Source organism: Danio rerio, chromosome 23 (genome assembly GCF_049306965.1).
Source record: "Danio rerio strain Tuebingen ecotype United States chromosome 23, GRCz12tu, whole genome shotgun sequence".
Lineage (NCBI taxonomy): Eukaryota > Metazoa > Chordata > Actinopteri > Cypriniformes > Danionidae > Danio > Danio rerio.
This window is the reverse complement of record NC_133198.1, coordinates 11882402-11908734: the sequence shown is the minus strand read 5'-3', so window position 1 is coordinate 11908734 and position 26333 is coordinate 11882402. Positions and strand designations below refer to the sequence as shown.

General features: G+C 40.4%; 1 protein-coding gene and 2 long non-coding RNA genes across 6 annotated transcripts in view; 2 read left to right on the top strand and 1 right to left on the bottom strand.

The window, feature by feature from the left end:
• Positions 1-26333, bottom strand: part of cntn3a.1 (contactin 3a, tandem duplicate 1) — a 193245-nt gene that overhangs the window by 69935 nt on the left and 96977 nt on the right. For all 4 annotated transcript variants that reach the window (XR_012399020.1, XR_012399021.1, XM_692822.10 and 1 more), the window contains exon 9: positions 20159-20298. Coding sequence is in view for 2 of the 4 variants with exons in the window: in XM_692822.10 (XP_697914.4) it covers positions 20159-20298 (140 nt within the window). In the remaining 2 variants the exon portion in view is untranslated. The remainder of the gene's footprint in view (positions 1-20158; positions 20299-26333) is intronic.
• LOC137489097 (uncharacterized) lies at positions 22739-24287 on the top strand. The gene is made up of 3 exons (XR_011008431.2): positions 22739-22776; positions 23097-23209; positions 24161-24287. It is a non-coding gene; the product is annotated as an uncharacterized lncRNA (long non-coding RNA).
• On the top strand, positions 24462-25148 carry LOC137489098 (uncharacterized). Its single transcript, XR_011008432.2, has 3 exons — positions 24462-24549; positions 24894-24936; positions 25034-25148. It is a non-coding gene; the product is annotated as an uncharacterized lncRNA (long non-coding RNA).

Genomic DNA, 26333 nt, shown 5'->3' with positions numbered 1-26333 from the left:
GTAGCTTACTGTGTGTGATGTGATGTGTTCCATTAAAATATAATTTTAATTTAGTTTTTCTGGTAATAGACATGCTCTTACACTATACTATGCTGTAGAAAAGATACATGGTGAGAAGTCAAAAAGCAAATATAAGAATTAAGTTATTAGCCTTCAGTGCCCGATTAAATTGCGTTGGGGTGAAAATAATGTTTTGATTTCTTTGACTATCATGGCAATGTTATTATCTCAAATCTTAAACGTGCGCATATGAAAAACAGCAAAATAATATAGATTATCCTGCCGGTAGAGCACATCACCTCACAGTTGTGAACTTGCGATCACCTCAACTTACATTTAAAATTTGTTTACCTGGTTTATTGTAAACTTTTTAAGTGCAAAGAGGATTCGTTTTGGAAAATAGAATTGAAGAAATGAAAGACAACTAAAGTGAAAGCATAAACATTCAGTACAAATAAGTAGTCTTAAATAAATAAATAAATAAATAAATAAATAAAGCAGTCTTTTAGTCTAAATATAGAGAGATGTAGTTTGCTATTTTGATAGGACTAAGACAAGATATTTTCATTTATGTTTTTAATTTACGTTTTTATTTACATTTTCGTTGTTGATTATATTTTACTATCTCATTTTATGTTTCAGTACATAATAATAAACGAATAATGAAAATAAATAAATAATGAAAATAGGACATAAATTAAGTCTGGCAGGTTTATTTTTAATAATTTAGTTTCAGTTCCGTTTTTTTTGTTTCAAAACGTCAATGTTCTGCTTTAAAGTTAACTGTTTTGTTTTGTTTATTTTACTTAATGGCTCAGTAAGTTTTGTATTTTAATTTCATATTCAGTCACCTTGCATATGCGTGTGAAATATAATGCGCATAACCGCGGAAAAAGAAGAAAAGGCTGTCAGTTAAAGCTAATCAAAATTAGCTATTAAAATACAGCATTTATGTTAATACAGGCAGAGTGTGAACAAACTCAAGGCTAAGATATGCGCTTGCTTTTTAATGCATTTAAAATATAAATAAATGTTTTTTTTTTACTTTTTTTATATGGTAAAGGACAATGCACATTATGTTATTGATGTAAACTTAGGCTAAAACTTACCATTGATAAACGTGACCTACCTCAAGCAGATCACTTAAAGTGTAATAAAAATAATGTTGCCGCAGGACATAAACGAAGTCCCGCAAGTTTATTTTTAATAATTTAGTTTCAGTACTATTCATTTTTTTCTCAAAACATCAATAGCACCTTCAATAATCTAAACATTAAAGATGGACCGCAAGATGTGTTGAGTGGCTATATGTGGTGAAGAACGATGGCAAAGCTAAGTGTGATTATTGTAATAAACTAATAAGTTATAAAGCAGAGAGTCCCGACCAACAGGACTGACTTAGCATATGCGGTTGGCTCATTCTTCACGAATATAGAATTAAAATAATGGCGCGTTAGGTTCATTGTGCATCCCGCAGGTGCAACCAACAAGAGTTGTGCATTTTAGTTTAACTTTTTTGAGCGTTATAAGCAGTTCGGTGTTAGTTTTTAATTAAATATATCGAGCCGAAACTAAACAGCGCATTCTCTCCGCCTCCTCGTTTATAACCAGCGGGACACGCTACTGAAGCAGGAGAGACACTCCGTCGTTCATAATCTTAGCTGATGTGTCGGAGTCGAAAGAATATATCAAAGAGGAATGTTGTTTTTACAGTGCCGATATGTTTAATCTTTTTTCCCCTGTCATTTCTCTTCAGCAAATTATATTTTTAAAGCTGCTTGATTCTTTTAAAACCGAAAGCAGAGCCCGTCAATTGGTGTTTTTTCATAAGATACTCCTTTATTAATGTTTTATTTTATGAGTGTCTTTAATGTGCTTTTTAATAGTTTTATTTTATTCAAAGCAGCACCTAAAAGCGAATTTATCCTCAAATCGTGGCATGAGAGCGATGTCATGTCGCATATTGCCTTTTTTCTGATCTTTTTGCATAAAGGTTTTAATCAAAAGACAGGTAATTTAATTACTTTCGATGTGCTAAAATATTTGTTCTATATATTTAATATTTAAAAAATCAACTCCTTTTTGCCCAGAGAAAGAGGCGCGCGGCACTAGCGGACATGGGACGCTTTGCCAAAAAAAGACGTAGGCTACAGTAACTTGCGGCTGAACTATGCACAGTTTGGGGAAAAAAAGGATATAGTGATGCATGTTTCCCAAAACCCCTAGTTTCTCTGTCGCAGATCCATCATTTGAATCACGTTATAAGTAAAACGCACATAATGATAAAGCACACCATCATCACGAGGGCAATTAAATAAAGACAACCTAAACATATTTTTAATTGTTATGTAATGTGAGTTTTTATAACTTTGTTCTTTAAATTATTTCAATATAACTTAGGCTATTCTACCGTGATGACACCATAAAAGGCCTTCAATGCACTGATATAGGTAATAGGGATACGATGAAAAGCCGATTTTACTATTGACCCTGTTTTTATTCATTGACGGCTTCCCAACATGACAATACACATTTAATAGTTTCATGAAAGTAGTAGCTGGTGTGCTTCATCTGCGTGATTCTGATTTGACATTCTTCCGCTAAACTTGCTCTGTGTTGAGATGTAAATGGGCTGTGCTCTTTGCTATTGAGGCTGACATCAAGGTGTAAATGAGCTATAGTTCTCTTTGCAACTTTCAATTTTGAGGTGGGGGAAGTGGGAAGAGGCAATTCAAATGTACCATCTCTAAAAGTAAAAAGGCCGCTTACGCGGCATTTGTGTTTAAAGATTATTACCTTATTTTTATTTTATTATTATTAATTTATTCATTCATTCGTTCGTTCATTTTCTTTTCGGTTTAGTCCCTTTATTAGTCTGTGATCGCCACAGCGGAATGAACCGTCAACTTATCCAGCATATGTTTTACGCAGTGGATGGCAGGAGGGCCAGCTGGGGCTTCGGAACGGAGTGAAAGGAAAGGCGGAATTTGCCCCGAGTCTGGGAAAGATGGCTTGCCTAATTACACTAGCTTTCCTATCGCACACATGCGCCAAAATAAACAAATAAATAAAAAAGGGAAAGAAAACATCTAGCCTTTAGGTCTTTTTGCTTATAATCGCCCTTATATTTCCGTTTTTAAATGTAAGGCTGTTGCATAAAATAATACAATTTTAATTTATAAGTTACTTTGCTGCGTCCCCCTTGATGTTTCAATAACGTATAATAATCTACACACCATATTAAAGACACAGCAGACATAAAGGTTGTGTGTGAGAGCCCGAGCAAAAAAGGATCAGAAATTGATCACGCACGCACAGGAAAAAAGACAATTATGCAACACATGACATGCATCGCTCTCAATTGACGGGCTCTGCTTTCTGTTTTAACATAATCAAGCAGCTTAAAAAATAATTTGATGAAGAGAAATGACAGGAAAAAAAGTAAAAAAAAATAAAATAAAAAGATTAAATGTATCGGGACTGTTAAAAGAACATTCCTCTTTCTTTCGACTCGGATAGCCTACATCAGCTAAGATTATGAATGATGGAGTAGGCTATCTCTCCTCCTTGCTTCAGTAGCGTGTCCAGCTGGTTATGAACGAGGAGGCGGAGAGAATGCGCTGTTTAGTTTCGGCTTGATATATTTATATAAAAACTAACACCGAACTGCTTATAACGCTCAAAAAGTTAAACTAAAATGCACAACCCTTGTTGGTTGCACCCGCGGGATGCACAATAAACCTAACGCGCCATTATTTTAATTCTATATTCGTGAAGAATGAGCCATAAGATTGAGATCGTTGACGGTGCTCTCCAGCGGCGAAGTTCCTGGCAGAGTGGCGAGTGAAAAAATTTGTATGCAGAAATAGGACAAGAGGAAAAACATTTTAAATTATATAACAAGCATCGTATTCTTTCAAATCCTCGCCCAGTTTTAGTACAAGTTGTGTTATTTATATTTGTGGCTGTGAAGTTTATTAATATATAGCCTATATATATATATATATATATATATATATATATATATATATATATATATATATATATATATATATATATATATATATATATATACCTGACCAGCGCTGACAGCAAACGCATAAAGGACAGAGTGAAGGAATTTCTACGGTCCACACGAACCTCTGTTAGCGCCCACCGACGTCTTCAGTATTAGAGACAACTTAAAAGAAAACATTCAGTTATTTTTGTATTTCTATTTGCTTTTTTTCCTCAGAATAAATATATCCTCTTAACCAACTGTATGACTTTTTTCCCGATTATACGCAAAAGAAATAGTTTTTAACGTGTTTTTCATGCTTTATTTCTAACACGTTTATGAATTATAAGTTTTAGCCTAAGGTTACCAGACAAAACAACAATAACAGCATTATTATACATCATAGCATGTAGACTATAAAAAGGCAACATATCGACTCATGCGCACACATGAGGCCCGTTGCCAGCCTGGTGAAAGGGATGGTTCTTTTTTTCTCAAGTGGACCTTTTTGCAGTTATACGCCTCAGTTTTCATTTAACTATGAGATTTAAATACTACATTTTAGTGACTTTTTTGCTGGATTAGCCAGTCAGATGTCATTATAACCACACTTTTTGATGTAGGCTACTAAAATATTTCCTTAAAAGTGCAGTTAAAAAAAATCAAACAAGAGAAATTTTTAAAATACAAATTTATTAAATCATATGTCATTAGAAAAATAGCAATCTGTTTTAAAGTAAAAAAATATATATATATATATATATCATTTATTAGACAAAAAACACACTGGCCAAACCTTTGACAGCTTTTTCTTCTTTTTTCGCGGTTATGCGCGCATTAGCCTATATTTCATATGCATATGTAAGGTGACTGAAATTAAAATTAAAATACAAAACATACTGATCCATTAAGTAAAAAAAACAAAACAACAATTTTACTTTAAAGAAGAACATTGACGTTAATATTATTTTATTATACTTTAAGTGATCTGATTGAGGTAGGTCCCGTTTATCAATAGTAAATTTTAACCTAAGTTTATATTAATAACATACAGTGCATTGTTCTTTACCATACAAAATAAAAAATAATTAATAATAATAATAAAACATTATACACCATAATCGCATGTAGCCTATAAAAAGGCCGCAAATGTTTTTAAATGCATTAAAAGGCAAGCGCATATCTAAGCCTTGAGTTTGTTCACACTCTGCCTGTATTAACTTACATGCTGTATTTTAATATAGCTAATTTTGATGAATTAGCTCTAACCTTTGACAGTTTTTTCTTTCTTTCCGCGGTTATGCGCGCAATATATTTCAAATGCATATGCAAGGTGACTGAAATTGAAATTAAAATACAAAACATACTGGGCCATTAAGTAAAAAAAACAAAACAACAGTTATAATTTAAAGAGAACTTTAAAGAGAACATTGTTGTTTTGAAACAAAAAAAATAACTATTAAAATTATTAAAAAATAAACCTGCGAGATATGTCCTGGGGCAAAATTATTTTATGAAGCAGTATTCAACTTAAGCTCTTTAGACCATGCGCCTGACCGTTTCTTAGTGTTTCACCACATGTCCTTAAATACATAAGGCCTATTTTTATTATTTTTCATTATTCGTTTATTATTATGTACAATAATTGTGACATAAAATTAAATAGTAAAATATAATCAACAACGAAAATGTAAATAAAAAGGTAAATTAAAACATAAATGAAAAGGTCTTGTGTTAGTCCTACCAAAATAGCAAACACTGAAAATCTCTTTACATTTAGGCTAAAAGACTGCTTTAATTTTTTAATTTAGGCATACTTAGAATATTTGTACTGAATGTTTTTGCTTTCATATTAGTTGTCTTTAACTTCTTCAATTCTATTTTTCAAAAAGAATCCTCTTTGCACTTAAAAAGTTTAGAATAACAATAAATCGTGTTAACAAATTTTAAATGATTAATAAAGGAATTATAAGGCTTTGACTTATTGTTTAATCTCATTTACAAGCACAATAGCATATTTAAGGCTGCTGTGTGGGCTATTCCTGTCGGTTCGCATCCCGTCCCTTTGCGACCCCTGGCGGCTCATTCACAAACTGCGGTCATACACTAAAAACAAAGCGGCTCCTATTTCAAACGGCGGCGGTATATGACGCGGCGGTAATAGTCACTTTGAACTCTCACCTACTGTACAGATTTAAGCCTTAGCTGGATACTTCACTTCACTTAGAGCTGTGTTACAAACTACATGGAAGGGCATTTTCAAAAACCCATAATATGGGCTCTTTAAGGTGAGTGTTCATGACTCCACCATAAGAAGAAGACTGCCAATAAGAAGGGACAAACAATGGTTTCAAGGTTGAAACCACTGCTGAGCAAGCAAACAAACAAACAAACAAACAAACAAACAAACAAACAAATAAATAATGTTTGTTTTAATTTTGCATCTTTATGATCCTCAAGACTTTTGAGAAAATACTCTATGAACTGACAAGACAAATAAACTTTTTTGGACGTTGTGTGTCACTACATTTTAGAAAAAGAACATCAAATTAACAGTAAAAAGTAATGTCGTGGACTAGGTTTGTTTGCTGCTTCAGGACCTGAAGACTTGCTGTAAAGTATTTAACCAAGAATTCTGCTGCGTATCAAATTATACTGAAGGAGAATTTCTGGTCATCTGTGACCTCAAGTTGAAGCAAACTTGGGTTCTGCAGCAGGACAAAGCACACCAATAAGTCCATTTCTGAATGGCTAAAGAAAAAACAAAATGAAGACTTTGGCCTAGGCAAAGACCTGATGTGAATCCAATTGAGTAGCTGTGGCATGACTTTAAAAATGCGGTTCATGCTCAAAAACCCTTCAATTGCTAGTTATCAAAGATGCTTGATTGAAGTTGTTGCTGCTAAGGGTGGCCCAACCAATTAGGTTTAAGGAACAAATACTTTTTTCTCGCAGGGCTCATTTAAAAACTTTATTTGTGTTATATTTGACTAATATTTACATTTATTTGTTTGATCTGAAACATTGTATGGTATGAATCATGAAACATGCACAAGGTATAATAAACATGAAAAAGGAACAAACTATTGTCAAACTATTAATTACACCACTGTATATAATATAAATGAAAATAAAAACATTAAAAAATAAAATTAAATAAAAATAATATTAATAGTAATAATAATGGGGCACAACCCAAGTCTGCTGAATTGATGTGAAATGTCTATTATTAAAAAGCAGACAGATGTGAAGCGTGCATATTGAAGGATGAATTAAATCCCACAGTAGCTATGTATTGCTGCTGATGGGTACACTATAATTTTTATTTATTTATTTTTCTCAAGCCAAACACTTACTCATAAAGCCCGTGTTATGCAGCCATTGTGTTCACTTGAGTGTGAAAACTATGAATGGTGCATTCATGTTGAATGAACTGAGGCGGAAAAGGCTCTGATAGCTGCACTTCAGATTCTGATGCCATTAGCTTTATGCCACTTGAATTTCATTGTTCCAATGCATCTAGGAAAATGGTATAACTATCAGCCCAAGTGATCTTCTCTGGGGTGAATTTGACAAACAATGATGAAACTCACTGCTGATGATAGTATGACACATTGCTAATGAAACTAACTAGCTAGTTTTCTGAACTGTGATACATAAACCACATTGTTTAAACTATGTTCCAGATGAATTCAGAAATAGGAATTTAAGCTCCGAAATGTCCCACTGCTAACCTGCTGATGTATTTCAGTCAATAACATACTACAGTCATATATTTGCCACATGAGGTCATCATGAAATTAAAAAAAAACAAAAAACAAAACATGCATTTAGCCAATATGTTGCGGCGCCAGAGCATGTATACTAAAACAGCTCAGCATTGGTGATTTGATCACACATTTAAAGAATGATGACAAGTCAGCCGATTGGTTAATTTTCTTTCATGAACTGTCCCATCCCTACAACTGACCCATACCCGTAAAACACAGTGGATGGAAATGACAACTACGCATTAATTCTGTAAATGCACATGAAAAAACACTTTGACCATCCGCTTGGTATATGACTATGACTCTGGAATTGCCCGTATGCATATTTTTGCTCCTGTGTTGACTGTTGCTTGCCTGACTATTCTTAATAAACCTGCATTTGGATTCACACTACAGCGTCACTTCACGTTACACTCTGAAGCACATGGAATAGAAACATATTTTATTTGCAAACATTTTATGTGGTGTTTTAATTTTGCCCATAAAATAATTTTTGGGGGAAACAGAGCTAATGGTTTTGGGAAAGGCAACCCTGAGCGGTATCATAAACAGACCATTTTAGATGTGTGTGTTGTGTTGACTGGGGTAAACTAGAGAGGATCAGCACAGCCTCCAGAAGCAGAGACAAATGGTGGCATAAATCAGCTTTATGGGGGTAATTAATTAGGGGTGACGTTCCACTGAAATCAGCAGTTTCCCCTCGACGGGAGAGCACTGTTTGAGTGGGCTGTGCTGCACCAGACTGATTAAGTTGCCCACCTGAATAGACATCACAAAGATTGCCTCAACATTATGGCTATTGGCTTGGCATGTGCAATATTGTTGCTGAGGTAAACATTTGCACAAGCAGAGGATGATTTGCTGTGGCATCCTTGAGAAAATAAGTCATGTGGGAGAGCTACAAATTAATAAATATAGAATTTAAATCAGAAAAATATTGAATATTGTAGTTTATTTATTTATTTGAAATGAACATCACAATTACACTGGACAACCGAATGCATTTGTTTAAGTGTTTTAGCAGACATGCTAATTCTCAAAATGAGAGATTTAACAAAATTAAATTAAAATATAAACATACTGTATACACAACATTGTAATTCTTAACATAAATTTACTGTAAAGCAAAAGGAAAGGCGGCAGGATCAAATTTGTTCAAATTTTGGTTCCCTTAACAGAGAAAAAAAAGGTCTGATGCCTACTGATTAGATCTGAAAACACCATTATGTAGTAGTAGTAGTAGTAATAGTAAAAGTAGTAGCAGTAGTAGTAGTAAAAGTAGTAGTAGTAAAAGTAGTAATAGTTGAAGTAGCAGGGTCAGAGTGGGACTTTTTTTCAGCCTTGGAGTTTCAAGCCTTGGACCGGCCCACCTCAGTTCAAGACTGACTATTAAAATAAGGAAATTTCCAATTCAGTTTCTAATGACACTATCATGTCTTTTCAAGGAAACAGCTGCTGTTTTCGTAAATATGAGAACATTAAAGGGTAGCTAAATTTCCAACACTATTCTTTAAAACATCACAATGTCCTTTTCTGCATTATCTGATTATATATTCTGTGCAAAATTCTTTATAGATATCCATTCCTTTGTAACGGTGGTCACACAAAAAATAAAAATCAAATATTTACACCTATATAAGTCACTAAACAGTATTGTCTTAAAAAAAATTAAATACATAAATTAAACTCGAGTCTGCGGTGTCGTAACGCAACGCGCTGACCACTGGACCACAATGGCATATTCTATTTCTCCCTCTTTAAGATTTCTGATCACATTATGTCAGAGTTCTTAATGTAGTGAATCATCTGATTTTCATTGAGCAGGTGTAATATTTAATATTAATTATTCGATTTCTTATATTGACTAAGGTGCCGCTGTTTGCAGTCGAATGATCGTTACGTCATCATAAACCTGCAGGCTGCATTTTGCTTACAGGGCTGCAAGAAAATTAATAAATGAAAAGAGCAGAGCTGCGGCAAAATAATGAAAAAAAAAGAGTGAGGCTATGGTCAAATAAATACATAAATGAAAAAAGTGCGACTGCTGAGAGTGCAAGCAGCTAGGGACACTGGCCCCTTACGGCCAAAAAACAGACCTGCCCACCGGCAAACTTTCCGGTCTTCTCGATTAGCCAGTCGGGGCCTGAGTAGCAGTAGTAGTAGTAATAGTAGTAGTAGTGATTTTAATAATTGTCTAAAATGTGCCACCAACACTGATATTATAATGTGGGCTTACATTTTATAATCAATATTTGTATAGATATGATTTGAACAGACTTTAGTGTCAGTGTTCATATTAAATCAAAGATTGTTAAAATTAATTCGAAACATTTTGAACGAGTTCATTATCTGGCCAATCTGAAGGATCTATGAGATGTGAAACTCCGCCAAAATGTGTCTGACTCATTTAAACAATTTACACTCCAATACAAAATATACATTCACCGGCCACTTTATTAGGTACACCTCACTGGTAGAGTGGCACCCATTGTTACATTCATCCAATTTGGCGCTTTACATTGTTTTGGACATATTTAGGTGCTGCTTGTTAATCAGACAACACTTCTATGTTTTTTTCTTGCTGTCAATTGCAGAAAAAAAGATTGATAAAAGTGTCATGATAAGCCACTGTCAGTTTAACTTTAGGCAATGCGTGACACGAAGTGGAGTCAGATTTGTCCGGGGAGTCATAATACATGCACTGTTTAATACATTCCTTCACCTCCTCTTGCACGTGGATTCACACAATTTACACTATGCACTGGTCACTACTTAATTAATATAGAAGGAGCACACAGGTATGCTTTGTTAAATAAGTTGCATATAAAATTTGACCAATTGGGAAGTAAAGGGGAAGGAAATCGCCCAAACTTGCAACACTGACTCCTTTCCTATCTTATGCACCAGGCACTTTGTTACACTGTAAACAAATATATGATCATTTATTCCTGACAGCATATGTATTTAGGTCATTTTGACTTATTAAACTCAGTTATTCATATTCTAACTTAAATTTATACTTTATGCAAGCTGTTTTAAGTCAGTTTAACATAATATAAGTTTAATGGACTCATAAGGTTAATTTGATTCAGCTTAAAAAAAGTAAGGCAACCAGGATTTATTTAAAGAGTATAAACACTTTTATGTTTCTGTTTGTACAGATAGCTATTTTATATTAATATATATTGTTTTTTTTCTATAGTTACCTACTCCAAATCTAAGGTTTTTAAATATTGTATGGATTGTTTTTTTTTCTATTGCATAACTTCTATTTGTCCATAATTCAGATATATATTAGTATCTTTGCTATTGTTATTATTTTAAAGGTCACGAGTGGTTGTGTAAGCATTACACTGTATAGTATACGGTGTATGATATGTGTGAGATAAATAAAACTTAGATTTAATAAAAAATTATGAATAAGCCACCGGGAAAAGGTAGGTTTTGATTAGTGCTTTAAACGTTCTTAGTGTAGGATACACTCTGATTCCTTAAGATAGGGTCTGTTCCAAAGTTTTGGAGCATAGACTAGCCTCTGTCTGTTCACAACAGAGACTCATCTATGGCTCTCTGCACATCCTGAGCTTTTCCACCAGATAAGGAAGAGCTGAGGTCCATCAACAAAACACACAACACAGAAACAAATTTCAACATCTCACAAAGACTGCTGATAAAAATGAGAATTCAACAGTTCCCTCAATCATAGACACACTTAGACCTTCATATTGATTAAACCCTTTCACGAATCAGTAAACCAAACAACAGTTTATCAGCCAATAATGAACAAATCCAGTTTTTAATCAGTCAACAGGACATTAAAACGAAGAAAAAGGGCTTAATATGGTACATATAATTCATATCAGATAGATTTTGTACTAACTGTAGTTCTTTGAAAGTAGAGTTTTGGAGCACAGACAGAGAAAGATCTGTCTCTTTTTGCTATTCAAGCGAGATTTTAGAATGTTTAACAGAAGCTGAGCAAAAGATTGTTAGCGAATACGATAATCCAAATCAAACAAACTACCTGTCTACATTGTTCCATACTCAAATATACATCGACAGAAACAGTTTCACAAGAGTGTTTCAATATTATTCAAGGAACATTAAATTTAGAACAGGAAGGCATACAATATAAAGCAAGGAAAATGAAAATCACCAGTATTCTGAAGCATTTTCCACGTCTAACTAATAAACAAATAATTCTGAGTTAATTTATAAACTAAATCATTTATGATTAACATTAGCAACTAATAAAGAATCTAATTTGTCAAATGTGTATTGCTAATAAACAAAAAAGATTGACATCAGCAAGGAACAATGAACAGAGTCAAATATGCCACGTTTATATTATTTAAATACGAAATGAATTGCATTGCATCATGTTTAAAAACAGCTTACTGTATTTTAAAAACTAAAATTCTGAAAACTAGTGTAACTATGAGCACTACTTCTTACAGTTGCTGTCTAAAAATGCTGATCTGTGATGGTAAGGAAATGCAAGGCCTTTGTCTGTTCATTGTAATCATCAAATAACAAACGACACTCCTCTTCTCTTCCTCTGACTACATGGATGGCCTTTGCTCTGGAGATTGATCAAATGCTGAGGTAGACAATGGTGACATTTACAAAATGGTAAGACCTGGGCTCATTAAGAGTGCAGGCTCACACGCTGAAATTGTGTTTGCCATCTCTCAGAGTGATGAAACAAGCCCTTGTACATGACAGTACAATACAGCACTGAACCACTGCAAACCTTACACAAACTAAAAGGAAACAAAGCAGATCCTCAGACCTATGCATGTAATCCTAAACATAAACAACAGTAATATGGAACAAGGGGATGGAAAATCATTGTTCCCCCTTTTATATTAATTTGCTTCAGTGTCTTACAAAACAACAACAACAACAACAACAACAAACAACAACAACATAAAGACAACACTGTAAAATGTGATTAGTTACTTAACATAAAGTGAGTAAACCCGCAGCCTTAAATGAAACACTTCACTTTTTTAAAAGTAAAGTTGGTTAATTACTTTTTACCATGTACAATAAAATATAAAATAATAAAGTCAAATGACTGTACTATTTAAAATGGTTTAATATATTTGTAATAACTAAAATCATGGCTGGGAATATCAAAGCCTGCTTCATTCAGTAAAACAAAACCTGCTTTATTCAGTAAAATGTTGAAATTAAATTGAATCGTGAAATTAATCTCAAAATTGCTATTTTGACCTACATTATGTAGCCTTTTGACTGAAGTATTCCAGTAGGCAGAGCTAATGCTATTCATCAATGTCCTGTTTTAGAGGTGGTCATTTGCAATTATCAAAAATCACATATATAAATATAAGCCATTTCATAATTTCAAGCCAATCAAGCAAAATAATCTGCCAGTGGGGTTAGCAGAGAAATCTTGTTTTTTTTTTTATTTGTGATAAAATTATTTTGCTTACCCCATTGACAGATTATTTTGCTTGATTTAAGGAAAAACTCACTTCATTTTGGCATACTATTTCTTAAAACAAGACAATATGTTTTGCTTATCTAGAAAATGCTTCTTGATTTAAGAACTTTTAGATATTTGGACTAGAAAGAAGACAAAAAATCTAAGTAAGAAAAGCATTTTTTTGCAGTGTAACCAGTACTCACTGACATCCATGGTATAGGTACAAACAATGCTATGGAAGCTAAAGGTTGTTTTTTTTTTCCCAAACATTCCTTAGTATATCTTCCTTTGTGTTTAATAGCATAAAGAAAAAGACTTTAAAAAAGTAATGGCAAAGACATCTTAGGCTACGAAACGTTCGAGGTTACTAAAGTAACCCTTCGTTCCCCGAGGAGGGGAACGGAAGCACTTTAAGTGGATTTGATTGTAAAATCCACGCATTGGGAGGATTCGGATCAGAAGCCGCTTGTCTGGAGAGTATTGAACGGGCCAATGAATGAAATTAATTGGCAGCGTAAGCTTGCGCAGGTGTGCGACATCTGCAATTATCTCAGCATATAAGCACACCTGAAGCCAGCAGACGCCATCCTTTTAAGCTGAAGAGACTTTCAAACAGCTAAGGGACAGTCATTATGGCGACGGAGTATAGTGCTTCCGTTCCCCTCCTCGAGAAACGAAGGGTTACTTTAGTAACCTCAAACGTTCCCCTTCGGGGGGAACTTCAGCACTATAAGTGGATTTGATTGTAAAATCCACACATTGGGAGCCCATTGAAAGCGCCATAATGACTGCACCTTACCAACACCCCCGATGAGGAGATAGTCAAGCAAGCGTGACGCACCCACATCATGGGGGGCGCGGTCCTCCAACGTGTCCCTGGCCCTAATTTATCCTACTTCAACAGAAGTTTTACGGATTTAGATATATTTTTTGGGAAGTCGTGAGCATCTAGATAATTCTAGGAAATACTACAGTACATTGGGAAGCGTGCAATCCCGATAGGGAGGACGCTGCGGAGGCCATCCGTTACCCAAGGGGGGGATAGATGGCAGAATTTACATATGGACTAGCCCTAAAAAGGGGGAGTACACATAGCAAAAGAGTGGTTAGCAGAGAGGGAAGACACGGGTCCGCCCAGGGGGGGGACTTAACCGTGGCGGAATAAGCATATGGGATCGCCTAGTGGGGATCACGCATAGCAGGCACCTATACCCAAAACGCGGGCTGACCAGCGGGCAGACCTACAACGTAGTGGGCCAGCAAGTGACTCCTCCGCTGAGTCAGTGCTGGGGGCCACGGAGGAATCTGCAGGGCTCACCTGACGGGGAACTTTACTGACAGATAAAAAAGGCGCACGTACCTCCGTGTTAGGGAGAATGGCGCAGCAAGCGTGTTTCAACACCCTACCGAGTTGTCTCCTCAATCACCAAAGGGTTACCTAATACCCTTGAGGAAACCGGCTCCACTCGCAGATTGTAAAACCTTGCAAATGTGTTGGGTGTCGCCCAGCCCGCAGCTCTACAGATGTCTGTTAGAGAGGCGCCGCGTGCACGCGCCCAAGAGGATGCAACGCTCCGAGTGGAGTGTGCACGAACTCCCGGGGGACACGGCTGACCTCGACTCGAATAAGCGAGTGAAATGGCATCCACAATCCAGTGGGATAATCTTTGTTTCGATACGGCACTTCCCTGCTGCCGACCGCCATAACAGACAAAGAGCTGCTCAGATGATCTAAAATTTTGAGTACGGTCCACATAAATGCGCAGAGCGCGAACTGGACAAAGTAAAGAAAGGGCTGGGTCTGCCTCCTCCGGGGGCAGCGCTTGCAGGTTCACTACCTGATCTCTAAAGGGGGTGGTAGGAACCTTGGGCACATAACCAGGGCGGGGTCTCAGGATGACGTGAGAGTAATCCGGCCCGAATTCCAGGCACGAGTCACTGACCGAAAATGCCTCCAGGTCCCCGACCCTCTTGATGGAGGCCAACGCAACCAGCAGAGCTGTCTTCAGGGACAGAATCTTAGAGATACTGATTCGAGTGGCTCAAAGGGATCGGATCGCAGACTCGTGAGAACGAGGGCGAGATCCCAAGAGGGCATGAGAGGGGGCGAGATGGATTAATTCGCCTAGCACCCCTAAGGAACTTGATGACCAGGTTATGCTTTCCCACGGTGCCGCCAGCTACCGCGCTATGATAAGCGGAGATGGCGGCCACGTAAACCTTGAGAGTGGAGGGCGACAGCCTGCTGTCCAACTTCTCTTGAAGGAAAGAGAGCACAACACTAATCTGGCAATTTCGGGGGTCTTCTCTGCGAGAGACGCACCATTCAGTGAATAGACTCCACTTCAGGGCGTAGGCGCGCCTCGTGGAGGGGGCTCTAGCCTGAGTGATGGTATTAACCACCGCAGTCGGTAGGTTACCTAAGTCTTCCTCGCGTCTAGGGACCACACGTGGAGGTTCCAAAGATCGGGGCGAGGGTGCCAGATGGTGCCCTGTCCCTGAGAGAGTAGGTCCTCTCTCAAAGGGATCCGCCAGGGGAGGGCCGTCGCGAGGAGTGAGAGCTCTGATATCCAGGTCCGGTTGGGCCAAAGGGGTGCAACTAGCAGAACCTGTTCCTCGTCCTCCCTGACCTTGCACAGAAACTCCGCGAGCAGGCTCACTGGGGGAAACGCATACTTGCGCATGCCCCGAGGCCAGCTGTGGGCCAGTGCATCCGTGCCGAGAGAGCCCTCGGTCAGGGAAAAAAACAACTGGCAGTGAGCGTTCTCGGGGGAAGCAAACAGATCGATCTGGGCCTCCCCGAATCGCGCCCATATCAGCTGAACAGACTCGGGGTGGAGTCTCCATTCTCCAGGGCGTAACAGCTGTCGTGAGAGCGCATCGGCTGCACGATTGAGCGTGCCTGGGACGTGAATGGCGTGCAGCGATTTCAGCCGCGGGTGACTCCAGAGGAGCAGACGGCGGGCGAGCTGAGACATGCGGCGAGAGCGCATACCCCCCATGCGGTTGATATACGCCGCCGCCGCCATACTGTCCGTCCTGACCAGCACGTGTTGCCGCTCCAGCACCGGTAAAAAATCGGTGGAGAGCGAGGAACACTGCCAACAGCTCTAGGCGATTGATATGCCAATGCAGCTGGGCACCCTTCCAGAGGCCCGCAGCCGCATGCCCGCGACACACGGCCCCCCAACCCGTGTTGGAAGCGTCTGTTGAAACAACAACATGGCTGGACGCCTGTCCTAGAAGCACACCGGCCTGTAGGAACGAGGGGTCATTCCAAGGGCTGAGGGCGCGGCGACACAGCGCAGTAACCGAGACCCGGTGTGTGCCCGCGTGCCATGCGCGTCTGGGGACCCGATCGTGAAGCCAGTGCTGAAGTGGTCTCATATGGAGCAACCCGAGCGGCGTGACGGCGGCTACGGATGCCATATGCCCCAGGAGCCTCTGAAAGATCTTCAGTGGGACCACTAGTTTGCTGTCGAGCTCCCTCAGACAGTTCAGCAACAGGCGAGCGCGTTCCTCGGAGAGGTGCGCTACCATGGTGATCGAGTCCAGCTCCATCCCGAGAAAAGAAATCCTCTGCACGGGGGCGAGTTTGCTCTTTTCTCGGTTGACCTGAAGCCCCAGTAGGCGGAGATGCCGAAGCACCTTGTCCCTGTGCATAATCAATTGCTCCCGCGAGTGGGCTAAAATCAGCCAGTCGTCGAGATAATTGAGTATGCGAATGCCCGCGAGCCGAAGGGGCGCTAGGGCACCCTCCGCGAGTTTGGTGAAGACCCGCGGAGACAGAGAGAGCCCGAAGGGGAGGCTCTTGTACTGCCACGCTCGACCCTCGAACGCAAACCGCAGAAATTGGCGGTGGCGTGGAAGAATGGAGACATGGAAATACGCATCCTTCAGGTCTATGGCTGCAAACCAATCCTGAGGACGAACGCATTGGAGAATGCGCCTCTGCGTGAGCATTCTGAACGGCAGCCTGTGCAGACCGCGGTTCAAAACGCGCAGATCTAGGATTGGCCGTGACCCACCGCTCTTTTTGGGTACGATGAAGTATGGGCTGTAAAACCCACTCTCCATCTCGGCTGGAGGAACCGGCTCGATTGCACCCTTCGCCAGGAGGGCAGCAATCTCCTCTCGCAAGACAGGGGCGGACAGGGGGTTGACCCTGGAGAAATACACGCCCGTAAACTTGGGGGGCCGTTTCGCGAACTGAATCGCGTAACCGAGTCTGATTGTGCGTATGAGCCACCGCGAGGGGCTGGCCCGCGCTAACCAGGCAGGCAGAGCCCTCGCTAATGGAGTCATCGCTACAATCGCTGACGTACCAGCGGTGGGGCAGCGCGGAGTGGGTGTGCTGATCCGGGAAGCACGAGGGTCCCGCAGAAGAGCTGGAGGAGAGCGATTCGCTCTGGCTCCGCACCCTGACTCCGGAGAGGGGGCTGGAGAGCTGAGGTAAGGGAGACCGTCCCCCCAGCGCTCGTGAGCCACTGGCGAAGCACGTAGAGTCTGCGAGCCGGAAGGCAGCGCGTCCCGGACTGGCAGAACTCGTGCAGTCACATCCGGGGAAGGGAAAAAGTGCTCTTTTACTGATGTTTTGGTGGCACTGAAAAGTACAGTTGTTATCGGGGCCCCGCCCTCCAGCGGGGAAAGAGCAAGTTTCCTCTTCTCCGGATGGCCTGTCTCAGGGACACTTCGCGGTCCGTTTACCGGACTTAACGGCGCCCTGGGCAGGAGGGGCTGCCTGCTTTCGAGGTGTACGCCGCGCCCGCTTGGCCGGAGGCGCAGGCGGGGGCGGGGCAGCACTCGTTGGCGGGCGCCCTCGGCGAGGAACAGCGGAGGTGGATGGCTCGGCGGGCGGAGCGGGCTTACGGCCACGCCGATAGATGACATTGCCCATCGCATCCGACTGCTCTTTCACCGCCTTGAATTCCTGGGTGAATTCACCGACGGTGTCGCCGAACAGGCCAGCCTGGGATATGGGCGAGTCAAGAAAGCGAACTTTGTCAACATCGCGCATATCGGCCAGGTTTAGCCAGAGGTGGCGTTCCTGAACCACAAGTGTGGACATCGTCCTCCCCAGCGCACACGCGGCGGACTTAGTAGTCCGAAGAGCATAGTCGGTCGCGGTGCGCAGCTCATGTAATAAGCTTGGGTTGGACCCGCCCTCGTGCAGCTCGGCCAGCGCCTGCGCTTGGTAGCGCTGGTAGGTGGCCATCGCGTGCAAAGCAGAAGCAGCCTGGCCCGCAGCCTTATAAGCTCTGGCTCCGAGGGAGGCAGACAACCTACAGGCTTTGGACGGGAGGCGGGGCAAACCCCGCCACGTAGAGGCGCCGCGCGGACAAAGATTGACCGCGATAGCGCGCTCCACTGACGGGATCGCCTCATACCCCCTGGCAGCTCCGCCGTCAAGGGCGGTGAGGGCGGAGGCACACGCAGCACGGGCAGAGAAAGGTGCCCTCCAAGACTGCGTGAGCCTACTGTGCACTTCCGGGAAGAAGGGGACGAGAGGCTTCGAAGGCTTCGCCTTCTGGTCCTCTACGTAGCACCCATCTAGTCGGTCCGGCCGCGGAGCTGGGGGATAAACCATCTCCAACCCCACAGCCGAAGCAGCCCGGGAAAGCACGGCTAACATGTCCGCTTCAGGATCCGATTTGACAGCGCTCACCTGCCCGGAGGGGGCGAGCGGGTCCGGATCTTCGTCGGACAGTGAAAGCCCACCCTCCGATGCCGCGGAGGACATCTGATCTCCGGTGTCAGCGAGTGTGAGAGCTACCATCTGGTTAGACGGATCACTCTCACTACCCGAAGCTTGGATGGAGCGCCGTGAGGAGCGAGAGGTCCGCGAGCCCGTGGGCGGCGGATTATCTCCCGCTGAAACCCTCAGATCTGCCCGAGCGCCCGCTGCTTTTTTAGAACAGGAGGCAACTGGGGTGGCTCGCTCTCTTGCGAAAGTTAGCCGCGATCTTAGCTGTGCAACGGTCATGGCATCGCAATGACGACATGAACCGCCCGCGAGCACCGCATTAACATGCTGGACCCCCAAACATGCAATGCAGTGATCGTGTCCATCATCCGGAGCCAGGAAACCCCCGCATCCAGAAACGCACAGTCGGAGCTCCATCCTGAAAAGGACGTGCTGCACGACTGTGTTGCTCTTTTAGGAAAGTTTGCAACTATACGCACCGCTCTGGAGGACCGGACCCAAAGAACCGCAGGCAAGGGAGTAACCCAGCTCGACCGTCTGCCACCGCGAAGACCCACTCTGGACCGGGAGACACACTCGTTCGCTCTGAAGTGCTGATCAGCAAGAGGAACCCTCATCGACTCACTCAGAAAGGATCTGAAGCGAAAAGGATGGCGTCTGCTGGCTTCAGGTGTGCTTATATGCTGAGATAATTGCAGATGTCGCACACCTGCGCAAGCTTACGCTGCCAATTAATTTCATTCATTGGCCCGTTCAATACTCTCCAGACAAGCGGCTTCTGATCCGAATCCTCCCAATGCGTGGATTTTACAATCAAATCCACTTATAGTGCTGAAGTTCCCCCCGAAGGGGAACTAGTAGGATGTTTCAATGGAACAAATACCTAGTATATTTAAAGCCTGTCAACAACAGCAACAACAAAATAACTGCATTCTTTTATCATCATAGACTGCAAACTATCAAAACTGTTTAGAACTGTAAAATTCACGGGAGCTATTGTAATGAGAATACATGAACTGTACCAAATTAAAGTACAAATATTAAATAAGAATAAGATCATTAAATTAGAGGATATGTTAATTGTCATGCGTTATTTTTTTAAACAAAACAGACCTGTGGAAAACAGACTTGTCAGTGTGAGATGTTCATTTGCATTGGACTTTGATTAGAATTCGATTATTATCCAAAAACTGAATTTCAGGTGCATTATATGTAAAGCAAAGCATGCCACCCACCTCAAAAGACTCGAGCGGCTCTCCATTCTTCAGCCACCTGTAGGAGGGTTTGGGTTTGGCGCTTGCCTTACACTCCCACAGCAGAGACTCGTCTATTGCTCTTTGCACATCCTGAGGCTTTTCCACCAGATGAGGAGGAGCTGAGGTACATTAAAAACACACAACACAGGAACAAATATCAACATCTCACAAAGACCGCTGATAAAAATGAGAATTCAACAGCTCCCTTAATCCCAGGCACACTTAGATCTCATTATTGATTAAGCCCTTTCACGAATCAGTAAACAGTTAATGAGCCAACTAATGAACAAATCCAGTTTTCAATCAGACAACAAGACATTAGAATGAAGAAAAAGGGCATAATATGGTACAGATAATTCATATTAGATAGAGATTGATAGAGTCGTTTTTTGAAAGTAATCGTGAGTCTAGCTTTATGTTATCTGTCCAAGTATGAAATAAATCCATCCATCCATCCATCCATCCGTCCGTCCGTCCATCCGTTCGTCTATACATGCATCCATCCCTTCATCCATCCATCCATCCCTTCATCCATCCATCCATCCATCCATCCATTCATCCATCCATCCATCACTTATTGCTCAGCTAATCCAACCAACCTACCTACCTACATGACTATATAAATACTTACGTACCTAGTGTACCTAAACATCTACCTACGTAACTACCTACCTACCTATGTAACTACTGTTCATACCTACCTACCTATAACTACATACATACATTTCTACCTATGTAACTATGTATGTACCTAATGTCCCTAAACACATACTACGTACATACCTATGTAAATACTTATCGTACCTAAACACCTACCAACGTACCTACCTACCTACATAACTACTGTACCTACCTACCTACCTACATAACTATATACCTACCTACCTACCTACCTATGTAACTACGTATGTTCCTAATGTCCCTTAACACCTACCTATGTACTTACATTTCTACCAATGTAACTACATACCTACCTACCTACAGTACCTACGTAACTACATACATACCTGCCTACCTACGTAACTACATACGTACCAACCTAGCTACTGTACTTAAACAAGTACCTGCCTGTCTATGTAATTACATACCTACAAACATATCTACTAACCTACCTACCTATCTACATGACTACATACCTACCTACCTTTCTACCTACCCATCTACCTACCTACCAATCTACCTACCTATCTACGTAACAACATACTTACCTACCTATCTACCAACCTACATATCTACCCACCGACCTATGCAACTACATACCTACCCACCAATCTACCTACCTAACTACATAACTACACACTTACCTACCTATCTACCAACCTATCAATGTAACTACATACATACCTACCAACCTACGTAACTATGTGCATACCTACCTACCAAGCTATTGTACCTACAGGCCTACTTGCATGTCTCCCTACCTACCTACCTACCTGTCTATATAACTGCATACCTATCTACCTATCAACCTAACCATCTACCTACCTACCTACCTACCTACCCACCTACATATCTACTTAACTACGTACCTACCTATCCAACTACCGATCTACCTACCTACCAAGTTATATATGCAGCTACATACCTACCTACCTATCTACCATCTACCGACCTACCTACCTACCTACCTACCTACCTACCTACCTATCTATATACCTACCTACCTACCTACCTACCCATCAACCTGCCTACCAACTTACCTACCTATCTACATAACTACATACTTACCTACCTATCTACCAACCTATCCATGTAACTACATACATAACTACCACGTACGTAACTATGTGCATACCTACCTACCAAACTATTGTACCTAAACACCTACTTGCATGTCTATCTATCTATCTATCTATCTATCTATCTATCTATCTATCTATCTATCTATCTATCTATCTATCTATCTATCTATCTATCTATCTATCTATCTATCTATCTATCTATCTATCTACCTTCCAATCTACCTACCTATCTACGTAACAACATACTTACCTACCTATCTACCAACCTACATATCTACCCACCGACCTATGCAACTACATACCTACCTACCAATCTACCAAACTACCTACCTACCTACGTAACTATGTGCATACCTACCTGCCTTTCTACCTACCTATCTACGTAACTACATACCTACTTATCTACCTACCCACCTATCTACCTAACCCACCTTCCTACCTACTTACCTTTCTAGCCACCTATCTACCTACCTACCTACCTACCTAGCTACCCACCTACATATCTACATAACTACGTACCTACCTATCTATATACCCCTCTACCTACCTACCTACCTACCTACCTACTTATCTATGTAACTACATACCTACCTACCCATCTACCTACACAGCAAATTCATCAGAGTTAAATTCTCGGTGTTGAAGCATTTGAGAGTAAAGTGTTGACGTTAAAGAGTTAGATTTTGATAAATGAATATAATAAGAGTTATAATTGATTTTATTCAGTGGGAAATCAAGGAGTTATCTTTTCAACACTTGGTGGTGTTATTTCCAACATCCGGGAATTCATGCAGCCCCAGTCACTGAAGAATTTTCCAGACGCCATTTTCCATCTGAGGTTTAGAACAGCAACTGGTGAGTCAAACTACCTAAATGTTGGTATTTTACTGACTTTCTTTAAGGAAATACAGTTGTAAACATGTTGTTAAGTTAATAACTTTAGAATGGAGTGACAATTTTAATCTTCTGCCGTTCATTCATGGTCGTTTGTGTATCTAGCTTAACTGCATTACTATTCACTTCTTTTCAATAATGTTTTTATATATGCTCACGCATACATAGTGCATAAAATTATCAAATGTACATGTTCAACACATTTCTGTCACGCTTAATGCCATTTTGTGCGTTGTTACCCATCTGTAAAATAAAATCGACACTTCTCCTTTAATTCCAAGCAAACTAGCGAGGGAATCCCCGGAGCCGCCTAACGTTAGCCTACTCTGCCCAGATGCTAACGGCAACACAGGACGGTTTCCATAAGCTCTGGAGAGTTTCTAAAACATATCTGGTGAGTAAATGAACATATGCTTACTTGTAAAAGGCTTCCTGACTAAAACAAATGATTGTTTGTTATTCGTGTACATTAATTTGGTTATTTTAAACACCGCAGCCCTTTTAAACTGGTTCATTCGTGGCCGTCCATATACCGTTAGTCCATAGACTCGTGTGATAACGTACGCTTGAATTATATTAAGTGTTGACAACCATTAAAGTCGGAATGTTAACATTAATGTCTTTAAATGACCGCGTTTGCACTTTATCAGACATTTAATGTTACAGAAGTCTCCCGGAAGTTGCGGGACTAACGTTAACGTTATCCCGCAAATGCACAGAGACTCCCAGATGCCCAAGTAGATGCCCGCAAATGAATTATAATCTCCCGGAAATCGCGTCTCCTGCCCGGTCATTAAACACTTTGCACACCCCTCTCCACCGCATCCCTCCCAGCTCTTCAGGTACGTTGCGCGCAAGTCACCCCCACTGCTCTTTAGGTACGTCGTGCGCAACTCATCCCATTGCTCTTTAGGTACTCATCTCTCCCGCTACCTCCCGCAAATCAACTCTGTATCCCCCGAAAATTACTTTTCCCAACTTGGGATGTCTGACGTTATTAAGTTAGGCTATTTCTGTAGTCAGGAACATCTTAGTCAAGCTTTTTCTCCCGCATGATATTGTGCTTAAAACTATAGGCTAAACTTAGCATGTACTGTACACAACATTTCCGTTTTATTAGTGCGTTGTAAACAGCCATCTGTCTGTAAAATTAATCAACTGATTTATATTTGAGCAGCCTAATGATGATACAGGTTTGATTTGTAGATTTATTATCAATAATCAACATCTGAATCAAAAGATATGTGAAAAAGTGTGAGGCATACTTTGTGATGTTCATCTCTCTTTTTTTTATCTGAAGGTTATGCATATGTGTTAGATACTAATGTGTTGTTGTTTTTTAAAGCCACAGTTCTCTGTACAATAACACAAGACCCTGTGACGGTGGCTGATTAGAGACGGATGGTGTATTTCCAGAGTTGGTAAAATGACCAAGCACACCTTCTTGGTCATATGTGGTTATAATAATGAAGGTATGTTTGATAAAGTTCTGTATTTGTTTCACAATAAGCTGAGAGGGTATTAGAGCATTAGAGAATAACAAATGACATGAAGGTGATAAGTTTTGTATTGTGGGTGAACTGTTACTTAAATAATGTTTTGCTCTTTGCTTTGCACTTTTCCCCTTCTGCTTATCCTAATATTTTAGATTATATTTGGACCTGAAACATCTGCTAGACTCCAGGAAAGGTGGCGTCAATACTGGACCTGAAAGGGCCTAACAAGTTGAATCTGGTAAAGAAACGCACACACACACACACACACACACACACACACACACACACACACACACACACACACACGCACACACGCACGCACATGCTTACAGAAAACTGTAAGTTTATCAATATTTTTTACACTGTGGCCAATATTTTGGGAAAGTCAGCATCACTAAATGATATAAAAGATTTTAAGCTCCTCTAAATTTTGCTCCAAGTGTTGTGTTAAATTGAGGATTCTGGACAGACAGCTGCCTGTTTTTCCAGTTCTAGTCATAGTGGTTAACCTAATTGTTTTTGGAGATACAACAGTGATGTATGTGTTTTTTCTACTTTTCCATATTCTGTCACCTCAACCAGCTAGGAGAGTCAAGTTGTGGATCATCATGAAGATTTTCAAAAGGTGAGTTTAGATTTCTTGAATGTTTTATTTACTTTAAATGTTCTTTTAAATATATCATAGAATTTGATTGCCATTTGTTTTCAAACATTTTTCTTAGTCATGCTGGAGTCTTGAAGAGTTCTTAGATGAGCATCACCCTATATCCGTGCATCAGGAACCACCAGACGAGCGATCAGCAGCTACTACTGTACATCGTCATGGATAAAAAGGTCATCCTGTGGCTGGGAAGCACATCTTTCACAGGACATGCTTCATGAGATTTCCTAGCTCCAGTTTGTTTTCACACAAGTTTACAGCATTTATACCTTCATTTAAACTGCTGTGTTTGATATGGAGGACCAAGGAAACACCAGAAGTGAAAGATTTGCACGCCAAGTTGTTTAAAATGTAATTTCACAAGAAAACTATGTGTTCAGAAGAAAACTATGAGTGACGCTATATTGAACTTTCCAATTGCTCTGATGAAACATCAAGTTTGGACATCATATTTTGTTGATACTGTCTGTACTAATAAAACATTTAAAGCATATTTGACATTGTTGCATTTTAAAAATTGAATGAATTGTTGAAGTGGTGAATGTTTTCAAATAAAATGTTTTTTATTTTGTAATTTACAGTCTATTTGACCTTTTTACCATATTTACACTCAAGAGAGTTGAATAAAATAACAATATATTACACCAGGTGGTGTTAAATATAGTTACATTTTTTAACTCTGCCCTGAGTTAAAATTAACCCTTACTTCGGTGTCAATGTGCCAACCCTTTTGAAAGTGTTGATTTAAGTCTGTTTTGAGTGGACCCCATGAGACACTTTCAAAGTGTTGAAATTAACACCCATAGAGTTGTTTTGGGTTCCCATATTTTGCTGTGTACCTACCAACTTACCTACCTATCTACATAACTACACACTTACCTACCTATCTACCAACCTATCTATGTAACTACATACATACGTAACTATGTGCATACCTACCTACCAAGCTATTGTACCTACAGGCCTACTTGCATGTCTCCCTACCTACCTACCTACCTACCTGTCTATATAATTGCATACCTATCAACCTATCAACCTAACCATCTACCTACCTACCTACCCACCTACATATCTATGTAACTACGTACCTATCTATCCAACTACCGATCTACCTACCTACCTACTTATATATGCAGCTACATACCTACCTACCTATCTACCATCTAACTACCTACCTACCAACTTATCTATATACCTACCTACCTACCTACCCATCAACCTACCTACCAACTTACCTACCTATCTACATAACTACATACTTACCTACCTATCTACCAACCTACCTATGTAACTATGTGCATACCTACCAACTTACGTAACTATGTGCATACCCACCTACCAAGCTATTGTACCTAAACACC